We start from the raw sequence: 12375 nt of genomic DNA on the forward strand, positions 1-12375 counted from the left end.
ACATCGCTCACGTATGAATAAAAAATAAATGCCACATACTGTAGTGTTGCCTGTGTTTTCCTTTTAATAACTTTCCAGACACTTTCCAGTTTATCTCTAGGTGGCCCAGATGTCTATGTAGGACATGTGATATACTGTATACAAAGCAGTGAGCGAGTGAGTGAATGAAAGTTTAGGCATTAGAAGGTCAATTTGAACTTTCCTTATTCAGTCAAGCCCACCTAAATGCTGCCAGGTCAAATCTTAAAAATACCATTTGAACCCTTGGCTCAGGGAAGCCTGGCATGCAATATGCATCACTTTGTATGGCTCACATTCATGCCTGACCCCTGACACACGCTATCTTTTCAAGCTGTCTACTTTGGACATAATATAAGCATACCCCCTAATAATTCAATAAGAGCTGCAGCCAAGTTTGAGGTACTGTAAGGGAAGGAATATCCAAGGTGCTGCTCTCACTCTGGCTGATTTTGCGAGGTGAAAGGTGCGGGAGAATTGATGGACATGGTTCCTTCGTGAGCTGGCGGAGAGATCGATGCCGAATAACAAGAGACTGTGTGACATTATCGAGCCAAGGGATAGGAGGCCTTCACATGTCGGCCTGGATCAATACGGACCCGGCCCATTGTCGCCTCAGCCGAGGTGACGCATGATGCGAGAGGGATAGCGAGGGAGAGAGTGCAGAAAAAAGGGTTGCGGTCTGTGCTGAAATTATGAGAATCCGCAATAGACAATGAGAAAATGTAAGAGATGCAGATAGATAAAACTTCTTTCAGTTATTCACGCGAGGCTGCTCAGTATAAGGTAATTCAATATGGCCGCCCACAGGTTAGTGCATGAGTGTTTTCTGGACATCCCGGGGGCTCTGTTCAACTCCCAGGTGTAAGCCAAACATCCTCATCGATGTTCCTGGCTCTATCTCTCTTCCCTCAAGGCAATACATCACCTCATCCACCCATCTTTTTCTCTCCTCTTGCCCTTTCTCACAGTCGATCGATCCAGGCCAGCAGTTCACATGGGAGAACTCAAACATGGAAGTCAACAAGCCCAAGAATCGCTACGCCAACGTCATCGCCTACGACCACTCCAGGGTGGTGCTCACCTCTGTCGACGGTGAGAGCCTGTAAACACGCTGTAACTATTCAACCATGCTTATTGACAGATCAGCCGTCAACCACTGCACCTTTCATTCACTTTCATTCAACATGAAGTATAGTGTTGAATGCATGTATATGTATTGTCAGTTCCATTGCGCCTTTGCGCTGTATGAAATGAAAGGAAATGGTAAATGGTCTGCGTTTCTGGAGCGCCTTTTTAGAATGTGCATTACATTCACCCATTCACATAGACATTTACCCACCGATGGTGGAGGCAGCCATGCAAGGCACCAACCTACTCATCGGGCGCTTATGGGTTCAGTGTCTTGCTCAAGGACGCTTAAGCCCTACCCCTACTTTTGGAGTGCCCTCGACTGGGTAGTGGCCCTACAGAATGAAGCCACAAGTGTTTGTAATGGGACACTTAATCAACTTCACCACTCTTTTCTCCCCCTAGTGGCTTTTTGGAAAATGATGAAGTAATCTAACCATGAGTGTGTGCTCAAATATTATTATCCCATAGTTGCACTTTCACATTTCTAAAATATTCTTGAAAACAATGTTGAATATGTACATTTAATGTTAATGCATATATGCACATAAATACAAAATATTATACATACATACAGTATATAGGCCAGAAAAGCCGCTGAGAACAGGAAAGACCAGGCAAGTGACACTGACAAAGCCGTCAGATCAACATGCACTGATGTCAGACAGAATATAATACTCCGGTGGATAGAAGGATTGGTGGTGTAACATAGTTGTCGAACTCTAGATGTGAGGGCCACATAGCTGGCCGAACCTCTAGTACCCTACTACTGTATAAGTGCACAAAATCTCTGTCTGTCTGTGTGTCCATCATAACCTGATACACCAGAACTCTTTTTCTTTGCATATATTCATATATGTGCTTCTGCGTCAATGTCCTTTCGTTCCAGCTGTTCCCGGTAGCGACTACATCAACTCCAACTACATTGATGGCTACAGGAAGCAAAATGCTTACATCGCCACACAGGGCCCTCTGCCGGAGACGCTGAGTGACTTCTGGCGCATGGTATGGGAGCAGAGATCCAGCACCATCGTCATGATGACCAGACTGGAGGAGAAGTCCCGGGTAAGGACAAGACTTTATACAAGCCTAGGCCATTTGACTCTCAAATATTCAGCAGATCATAGATCTATGAAAAATGAACCTCACGCAGTGGACAGGGTTTTATATGGGTTATGGACAGTAGGAGAATGTTAATGTGGAAGGTTCACTAATAACTCAACTGCTGTTGAGCAGACTTTGAGCACGGTACGAATATGTATAACGTCATGAATAGGAAGTATGGCGATGCTGAAAAAGAGTCAAGGGCCAGACCGAGGAACATTTCGCTCCATCAGATTATAGATATGCAGTATTTGGGCCAACTTGAGGTACTTGAGGGATACAGCTGCTGTACCTGCTAGCAATGCTGCCAATCTCTGCTGACACCCGTTAGCATTCTTACCACAGTACAGACGGTTGACAACAACAGCAGTCAAATATATAAAAGTCGACAGGTTGGCAGCAATACAAAATACATGTCAAGGTTTTGCTCCACAGACAATTTAGAAATTTGTGGTTCAGATAGAAATCAACAGGGAACAGAGTGTATACCCCGCTGCTAGTTTATTTTCTCCTCCTTGTTTCTGGGCTGCCCATCATTCTTTAAAGGCCATGTTTTATCAAGTTTTCATCAAGAGAATGGCGTGCTGGCCTGGTATCAGGCCAGCATGCATCAAGGGTCTGCAATGCTGACATTTCATTAGCTTATTGCAACAACATCGTGACAACTCGATATTGACATTATTTGCGTGTTTTTATTTTAATGAAAGGATGACAGGGTCCCATCTGATATCAGAGAGTCATATGACTTGTTTGGGTTATGAAACATTTTCCAATTTCAAAATGTATCGTCAGCAATCTGAAACCAAAGCTGTTCAGCGTATTTCTTAATAACATGACATTTTGCAGATAAACAGTTTAAAACTGACAAAATGTCTCTGGTTTAACACAGGCAATATATGGTGGCTTAATATTGAGTGCATGCCTAGCCATAATGAAAATGTATCCCCAGACAAGGCACTGGAAATGTCAGGGTTTGTGAACTGATAGCGTACAGCATAATGTGTTTAAAAAAATAGAATATGATCCAATCTGTAGAGAAGCGATCATTTTGTCAGCTCTGTACTTAAAAATAGCTAGATATTCTCCTTTAAATATTTTATCCTTAAAATAACAACTTTGCTTTCATTCTGTTGCTATCAATCATTTTTGTAAGAGCAGGTGTGACTTTCAAATTGCAGATATCTAACACACACACACACACACACACACACACACACACACACACACACACACACACACACACACACACACACACACACACACACACACACACACACACACACACACACACACACACACACACACACGTAAATGAATGTCCTACTTTGTCATACTATTAGTGTCACACAAAAGTAGCAAAAAAGCAGATCTGCAAGCTTAGATCTTGTAGATTGAATCTTGAAAAGTTACAGTTTTGGACATAAGGTTTCCACCTGACAGCAACAATATGTTGTATACTTCATGTAATTAACCACTTAAACCCCAGCATCCGAATTGTAGGAAAAGCTTTCGCTGAAAATAGCAGATCGACAAGCTCACAACGCGACGCATCGCATTGTGAGCTTGTCGATCTGCTATTTTCAGCGAAAGCTTTCCCCACAATTACAGAAAACAGAAAAGTATTAGTAGTATTGAGCCCTGAGGGACTCCGGTTACCCATATGGGGTTAAGGGGTTAATAAATATTTTTAAAAACGGACGCAGAAAATCAATTATTTTTGGCGAGTGACGCGGTAGAACAACGAAGTATGAATTAGACTTGAGTCATCGTTTTATTGCTCATACAGTGTGTAGGGACTCAGCAGGACTCACTTTCTCTCTCTGTGGACTCTGCTCTCCATGTCCAATCGCCACTTGTCAGTGGTGCTTCCAGAGTTCTGTCGCAGAATCCCTGCCCTCCTGCTTTGATCACATGCCAGTGCCACTGAGTCACACCACGTACATGCGCACACACACACACACACACACACACACACATACAGTACACACACACACACACACGTATGTTTGTATTACTGTACTTGTGAGGACATCAAATTGCTGAATAGTAGCTGACAATTAGAAGATATACATTCAAATGGGAAAAAACGCCCAAAAAAATCTTGTAGATTGTCATTTTTTTGGTGGACAACACCAGCACACAACTAAGTATAAATCGGTTATAACTCCTAAACCTAACCTCTAAATGACATATTCTATCCATAACTACAAACTGAATATTTTCCTAATTGTAAGCCTAACTCAAAAATCTTTTTAACCACAAAACAACTTTGTCTTGTGATGACCAAGAAAATGGTCCTCACGATGACAGTGTCTTAAATTATGCTATATACTTATATTTGGCCCTCATAAGTATAGTAATACAAACAGACACACACACACACACACACACACACACACACACACACACACACACACACACACACACACACACACACACACACACACACACACACACACACACACACACACACACACACACACATACATAGCAATAAGAGGACAAATATCAAGTCTACAGAAGCAGGCGAACTAGAGCTTCCTCCACCACCTTCACCAGAAGCCGATAAAAGCCCGAAAGGTCAGATAAGAGATAGAGGACTTGTAAATGAGACCAGAGCTGTGTGTGTGTGTGTGTGTGTGTGTGTTGAGGTGTCTAGGGGCGTGTGCATTCAGATAAGAGAAGGTCTGCGACTGCGTCACATCTTAAAAGCTAGGTGGCAACATCTGAGGGCCGACTTTGAAAGCTGAGAAAGATGACAGTAAAACCTGCTCTGTGTGTGTGTGTGTGTGTGTGTGTGTGTGTGTGTGTGTGTGTGTGTGTGTGTGTGTGTGTGTGTGTGTGTGTGTGTGTGTGTGTGTGTGTGTGTGTGTGTGTGTGTGTGTGTGTGTGTGTGTGTGTGTGTGTACTGTATGTGTCGCTGCATGCTTCTGAGAGAAGGGTAGACAATACCACCCAGTGTCTGACAGCACTGGCTGCTAATCCATATGGATTCGTGTCCATCAGTCAGAGGAGTTTCTTGTTTCTCCCACGAACTCTGCGTTCTACCTCTGAACTGAACAGTGGGCTGTCCGGGGGAAGTGTCCCGGCGATGGGGAGGGTACATTTTTAGGAGGTGAATCGGTGTGCTGTCATCGGGTCGATTCGCACCGACTTGGAACGAGATGAAAGCCGCTCCTAAAATGTCAGCCAAGTTCCGCAATCCCTCTTCCTCACTCGTTCTGAATCAATAGCCACGGGTCCCAAGTCCCAACAATTCTGACATTCAGAGCGTATTTCCATTTACACTAGTACAGGAACAAATGGGACGGTTAACACTGTCACAGCACTTGTTCCGAAAAGACGAATTTGAGATGACCTACGTTTTTCATTTTTATATCGTCAGCATTTCGGTGATTCTCTTCAGAGGGACTCAAGCTGAGCGAGCACGTAGCTCATAGCTTCCCTTATTGCTTAGGTCATGAACACAAGGCATGACGTGTAGCAGTTGATGGACTGCCTGTCACGAGGATTGAATCTCTGACCTTTTGGTTACAGGACAGTCCCTCTAACCACCACTGCCGGCGTAGACAGCACAGAATCTAACCAATGAGGTTTTTATTAGCCGTGTGCAGGTGATGGTCTTCTCTGTCAATAAATCTTCGACAGTACAGAGAGGGGCAGGGCACTGCCATTACCTCCAGCCTCATCGTCCAGTCCAGCTTGTCCCGGGGACATATGGAGCCAGGTGGCTGGGCCTGCTGTCACGTCACAACAGTCCCTGGGCTTTTAGACACATGTCTCTCTACCTGGCAGCGCCCAGTGATCACAAATGTGTGCTAAAAGCCACCATAACAAAGCGATGCAATGCACCCGACTATTAACTAAGTGAAAATAATCATAGGCCGCTCAGACAGAGTGGGCTGCGTTTAATCTTTTAGTCTGCCTCATAAGTGTGCGCGCGCGCGCGCGCGCGCACACACACACACACACACACACACACACACACACACACATACACGCACACACAAATGCTTGACGTGTTTGACTGCTACATGGTAATGCTGGAACTGATTAAAATGTATATCTGTCTCCGATCCAAATGTAATTGGAAACATGGTGTGTGGCCTGGTAGCTCTGGGCTATCTAATATTCACCACCCGTTGTTCAGTGTCTTTCTGTCAGAATGATATTTTTTTTGCTCCATAATTTATCCCAGCATGCTATTAGCGCGTTGCTAAAAGTGCTTCTTGTGCTCTCAGGTGAAGTGTGACCAGTACTGGCCGGCACGAGGGACAGAGACCTACGGGATGATCCAGGTCACCATGCTGGACACCGTGGAGCTGGCCACCTACAGTGTTCGCACCTTCGCCCTCTACAAGGTATGTGGGCGATTCACACGGAGGAATCCTTCTCTCTAAGGTTCCAATTGACGATAGCGACGGGAGACATTCACATTCTCCAGTTTTATTTTAGTTGGCTGGTATTTTTTTTCAGCTGTGCATGACACTTGTCAGATTTAGTGGAAAGTATGGTAGTGAAGCTAACAAGCGGTTTCAGGGGGGAAAGTGAACGACACGTGGAGAACAGCCATCCCAATGTGACAAGCGTCTGGTGATGAGAAATAGCCAATTAAAATCTCAAAATGTCAGGGTGTCCCTTCAAGCTAATTTTAAGTATTTTTACTCTATTTGTACTGTACAATAACCCCTCCCCCTCTTTCTCACTCACACACACACACACACACACACACACACAGAATGGCTCCAGTGAGAAGAGAGAGGTGAGGCAGTTCCAGTTCATGGCCTGGCCTGACCACGGCGTGCCTGAGTACCCCACCCCCATCCTGGCGTTCCTCAGAAGGGTCAAAGCCTGCAACCCCCCGGACGCCGGGCCTATGGTGGTCCACTGCAGGTGGGATACAGCTTGGACTTGGGCTCTATCTGTTGTTTATGAAGTGAAAGGTTTGGGTTCGGCAGCACATACTGGTTAGCATAGAACTGGCCTGACCCCATTCAGGATGTGGATATTGTTGGATATTGGGTGTTACACTGTGCCTACTGTTTGGATGTTGGGAGGCTTCGCACTGTGTTTACCATGCCAGTTTCTATGATAAATCATCTGGCAAATTAACTGCAACTGTTTTTTTTATAGGAGCTGTAATATAAGCGCCCACTTGATAGTATATTCAGTTTTTATGTTCAGTTGTTCTGGTTTTATGTTTCCTCTGTAAAATTATTTTTGAGTGGCCGCTGAGAAGTGCTATCATGTACCTATATGAATGTGTTTATCTCTCTTCTTTTCTCTACTTTATAACATCCATACTAATCATAATCATAACGTAGTGAGGTTAGTAATGGCAATAGTATATAATCTGATACATTTTTTGTCGTTGCTGTCGCACAGAAACCTCCTATCAACGTGTATTGTTTTCATAAATGAATGCCCTACTTTGTCATACTGCAGTGTCACACAAAAGTGTGACCTACAAGCTCACAATGTGCCACAATGTGACGTGTTGTGAGCTTGTAGATCAGCGATATATTGAATCAATGAAGAGTATTAACAAGAGTTTGTTGTGACTAGTTTGGATCCATTGGAACACAGGTCCTTTTTGTAATTTCCAGAAAAGTAACAGTTGTGGACATACAAGCTTTCCACCAGCAATATGCAACAGCAATATGCTATATATTGCATATACTGTATATAGGTGTGTATATTGTCAAAGACTGGCTGAAGATTGACATCTCCTTACTCTCTCCCCCCCCCATCCACCCCACTCTCCCCCCCCCTCCCCCAGTGCGGGCGTGGGCAGGACGGGCTGTCTGATCGTGATCGAGGCCATGCTGGAGCGCATGAAGCACGAGAAGTCTGTGGACATCTATGGCCACGTGACGTGCATGCGCGCCCAGCGCAACTACATGGTCCAGACAGAGGACCAGTACATCTTCATCCACGAGGCCCTGCTGGAGGCCGCCACCTGCGGCAACACCGAGGTCCCCGCCCGCAACCTCTACGCCCACATCCAGAAGCTCACCCAGCCCCCGCCCGGCGAGACCGTCACAGCCATGGAGCTGGAGTTCAAGGTGACTTAAAAGAAAAATATGTTTTTCACACTTTTAGAGCATAATCTGTGGTCATAAATGAGGACATACCTAACAATTAGAAATTGAAATTTAAGTCTAAAGTCGCTAAAATTCCAATCTTAATTACTTAATTACTCTGTCAAACGCAAACGTACTGCGTGATTATATCAGCAAGCCCTTATGAATAATTATGAATCATGATTTCCCATGATCCGTGATTGTGAGATTCCCATAGCTCATGTTCCACCGCACGCACCTGATTTTCATTAGGGAGACACTCTTGGGTTGCTACATTCTTGATTAAACTCAAGATGACGGCCGGACGGTGCATTACTGGTTTTATTAAAAAATAATAATGATGATAATGGATTTTATTTATAATGCACTTTACATTTGTGAAAATCTCAAAGTGCATAAGCAAATAAGCAAATGCATAAAGAATTATCATCACACTAAAAATGCTTTGTTAAAAAGGTAGATGATTGGTTGAGGCACAACATGCAGAAAAATGCACAAAAGTAATTTCATGACATGATGAACACATTTTTTTTGATGAACACAGTTTTTCTATGTACTAATACTAATAAGTGGAAATCCACCTAAAACTGAATTAAGTCAGTATCTACAGACAGACAGACAGACAGACAGACAGTCTCCATAAGCTCAAATCAAATCAAAACTTTAATTCATAATGTCATCAGGCCACAAACAATGCCCCTTGGGTCAAAAAGATTTTTTTCTTATTGCCTTCCCTTTTTTATATATATATAAAAAAAGAGTCTGGCCATTCTGTCAGGGATTTGTCTGATACAGAGTGATAAACATAGAGTAAACACAGGCACCTGTGGTAATCTACGACGACAGAACCAGGGCAGGGAATGCACATATGCAAACATGCATACACAACGAGAGCTTAAAAAGTGAATTGACACTTGCGTGCACAGCTGATATTCAAGGTGACTCACAATCTTCCACACACACAAACACATAGACACACCCACACACCTTCTGTCAATAGCTATTGACTGTGATGTTACTACATACTTCCCTCCCAGCGTAGCAGAGCCATTAGCCCCTTATGACCATGATCCATTCTGTTTGAAGTGATAATAACAACCACACGCCTGCCAAGCAACAGAGAATGACAGAACGCCATACGGGGGCCACTGCCCTGTCGTTCGAGCCCACACAGTCTGGCCTCAATACACACACCCTGGCAGCTAGGCCAAGCCTCTCCGTACACGCACACACACACTCCCGTGCTGTCCATCTGTCCATTGTCCGCTGCCAGCACAGTGCTGACCCACCCCCACGCCCAGCACAGTGGGAGCCAGTGTGAGAGCCCCCTTTGCCCCATAGCTAAGTTAGCTCCACCCTGGCTCCAGCTAGCAGCATTGTGCTATCTATGCCTCTGCCATGTCAGGGTATATTTACAGGTTATGGAAAACCTGGAAAAGTCATGGAATTACAAAACTGTCTTTTCCAGGCCTGGAAATGTTTTGGAAAACAATAAAGCAACACAAGTTTTGGAAAAGCCATTGAAATTAGTTTTTATAAAAAATGGACACATAACTATTTATATGAAAGAAGAAAAAATATATAAAATATATATCAACCCTAAGCAGGCATTCTCGCATGGAGTAGGTTATGCTATGGTCCACGGAGAAGCATTCATAATTTAGCTAGGTTCTGCACATTTCACAGTTGGATCGACCATGTGTCTAGATGCTCGGATGCCTAATTTATACTGGTGTCTTGCACGGAACATTGTTGATCTACAAGTTGTGAGCTTGTAGATCTGCTATTTTCAGTGCAAGACACAATGTAAGTATAAATATGACTATAGCTGTAGAGAACATGGAATATGCCAGACGAAGTTTAATAATGATTGGCTACATTTGGAGAATTAAATACCATGGCAATCAAAATACATTAATGTAGTACAGTATGCTGAAAATTCAAAATATGTGGCCAAACCTTTGATATTTCCAACATGGAAAGGAATGGAAGTGTTGGAGAAGTATTGTAAATCCATAGGTCAGAATGTGTAGAACCCTGTCTCATCTCAAATGCATGATGCATCGCTGCTGCATTGACTTGACGTCTCGTCTTCTGAAGACATTCTCATCTCCCGTGACAGCATACACTAAAGAGCAATGACGGGTGCATGAACAGAGAGAGAGAGAGACGATTTGACAGAGAAGCTTTTCAGAGCTCCTTGTTTTGTTTACATCGGGTCACAGGTCACTAATGTTCTCTCTCCCTTTCCCACTGTGTGTCTGTCTGTTTTCTGGCCCCCTCTCTCCTCCCTAACGCAGAGACTGGCCAACTCCAAAGCCCACACGTCGCGTTTCATCAGCGCCAACCTGCCCTGCAACAAGTTCAAGAACCGTCTGGTCAACATCATGCCCTTCGAGTCCACACGCGTCTGTCTGCAGCCCATCCGCGGCGTCGAGGGTTCCGACTACATCAACGCCAGCTGCATCGATGGCTACAGGTCAGCACTCACAGCACTTACCTCGGCAGGGGATTTATGTCTGTGTCTGTGTGTGTGTGTGTGTGTGTGTGTGTGTGTGTGTGTGTGTGTGTGTGTGTGTGTGTGTGTGTGTGTGTGTGTGTGTGTGTGTGTGTGTGTGTGTGTGTGTGTGTGTGTGTGTGTGTGTGTGTGTGTGTGTGTGGCACAAACAACGATTTCACCCCTTCACACATCCATTGTACCAAGCCCCCCCGGCTTCACACATCCATTGTACCAAGCCCCCCGGCTTGGTACAATGGATGTGTGAAGGGGTGGAATCGTTGTTTGTGCCAAACCAATGGTATGTACAGGTATGAGGGAAATTCATGTGAATTGGACTTGCGGGGTTTCGCAAGAATAGGTCTAGATGAAAAATAACAACAAAAAGAGGCGCATGAAAATGTTATGAAAGATAAGTATTGCCGTCCATGGTATCCTGCCGCTCTCTCAGTAAGTTCCCTCAGAAGCCACTGGATGCTCTCATGTTAGTACTCATGTGAGCCTGAATTGCTTCCCAAAGAGAGGAAGATGAGAAGGGAAGTCTAACATTATGCTGCACACACACACACACACACACACACACACACACACACACACACACACACACACACACACACACACACACACACACACACACACACACACACAGTATTATAGTACAGTATATACTGTATATTTACACTCACACATATAGCTACGGTTGAGGGGCAGGACTTTGGGATACACAAATCCTCTGAGTTAAATAGCGTAAATACCAATGTCATCCAGTCCAGTACAGGATTTCAGCTGCACACCAAGCTGCAGTGATGTAGACAACACCACCCCTCCTCTCCCTCTTCCTAATTTAAGGTGCTCCTCAGAGGCCCACCCTCTATTGTCACTGTGTAAATAGTGTAATTGCGGCAAGAGAGCATCGTAATGAAATGTGTTTTCCAGAACACCTCCCCCTCCTCCCTCCGACCGCCCTCTCTCTCCTTTCCTCCTCTCTACCTCTATCCCCTTTCCATATCTCTTCATCTCTCTTTCTCACCTCTGCTCTCTCTCTCCTCTCACTCTCCATCTTAATTTTCACCGCCTGTCGTCAAGGCAGCCTTGGCTTCATCAGATGGTTCCGCGCGTGTGCGTGTGTGAGGACACTTGTAGTGTGTGTGTGCATGTGTTAGGACACTTGTTGTTGTGTGTGTGTGCACCCGTGGCGCCATGTAATTAAGCTCCTCTTAAAGCCCGGGCATAAATAAAAGACTAAACAGGGGCCTCCAGTGCCCTTCACCCCCGCCTTCGAGAAAATACCATAATATGCTAAGCTAATGAGAGGCGAGCAATCGATTCCAGCCACGCTATTGGGGGAGGGGAGGGGGTTCCAATTCTGCTCAGTTTTTGGCATTGTAATGAGGTTGAAATGAAACACCATGCCCTGAAGCACGGTACTGTCATCTGGGAACGATGCTGAAGACAGTTGCTTTGTGCTTCATTTACATTTTTTGGGGCTACATGAGCTCATCCGGAGCAGTCAGCATTGTGATGTTTGCAATGCTTGGCATG

General features: G+C 44.6%; 1 protein-coding gene across 4 annotated transcripts in view; it reads left to right on the top strand.

Moving 5' to 3' along the window:
* Positions 1-12375, top strand: part of ptprfb (protein tyrosine phosphatase receptor type Fb) — a 197956-nt gene that overhangs the window by 174970 nt on the left and 10611 nt on the right. For all 4 annotated transcript variants that reach the window (XM_084057480.1, XM_084057481.1, XM_084057479.1 and 1 more), the window contains 6 exons: positions 990-1113; positions 2039-2214; positions 6495-6614; positions 6992-7146; positions 8033-8318; positions 10637-10815. In XM_084057480.1, the coding sequence (XP_083913606.1) occupies positions 990-1113; positions 2039-2214; positions 6495-6614; positions 6992-7146; positions 8033-8318; positions 10637-10815 (1040 nt within the window). The remainder of the gene's footprint in view (positions 1-989; positions 1114-2038; positions 2215-6494; positions 6615-6991; positions 7147-8032; positions 8319-10636; positions 10816-12375) is intronic.

The sequence above is a fragment of the Gymnoscopelus microlampas genome (genome assembly GCF_963454915.1).
Source record: "Gymnoscopelus microlampas genome assembly, chromosome: 5".
Classification (NCBI taxonomy): domain Eukaryota; kingdom Metazoa; phylum Chordata; class Actinopteri; order Myctophiformes; family Myctophidae; genus Gymnoscopelus; species Gymnoscopelus microlampas.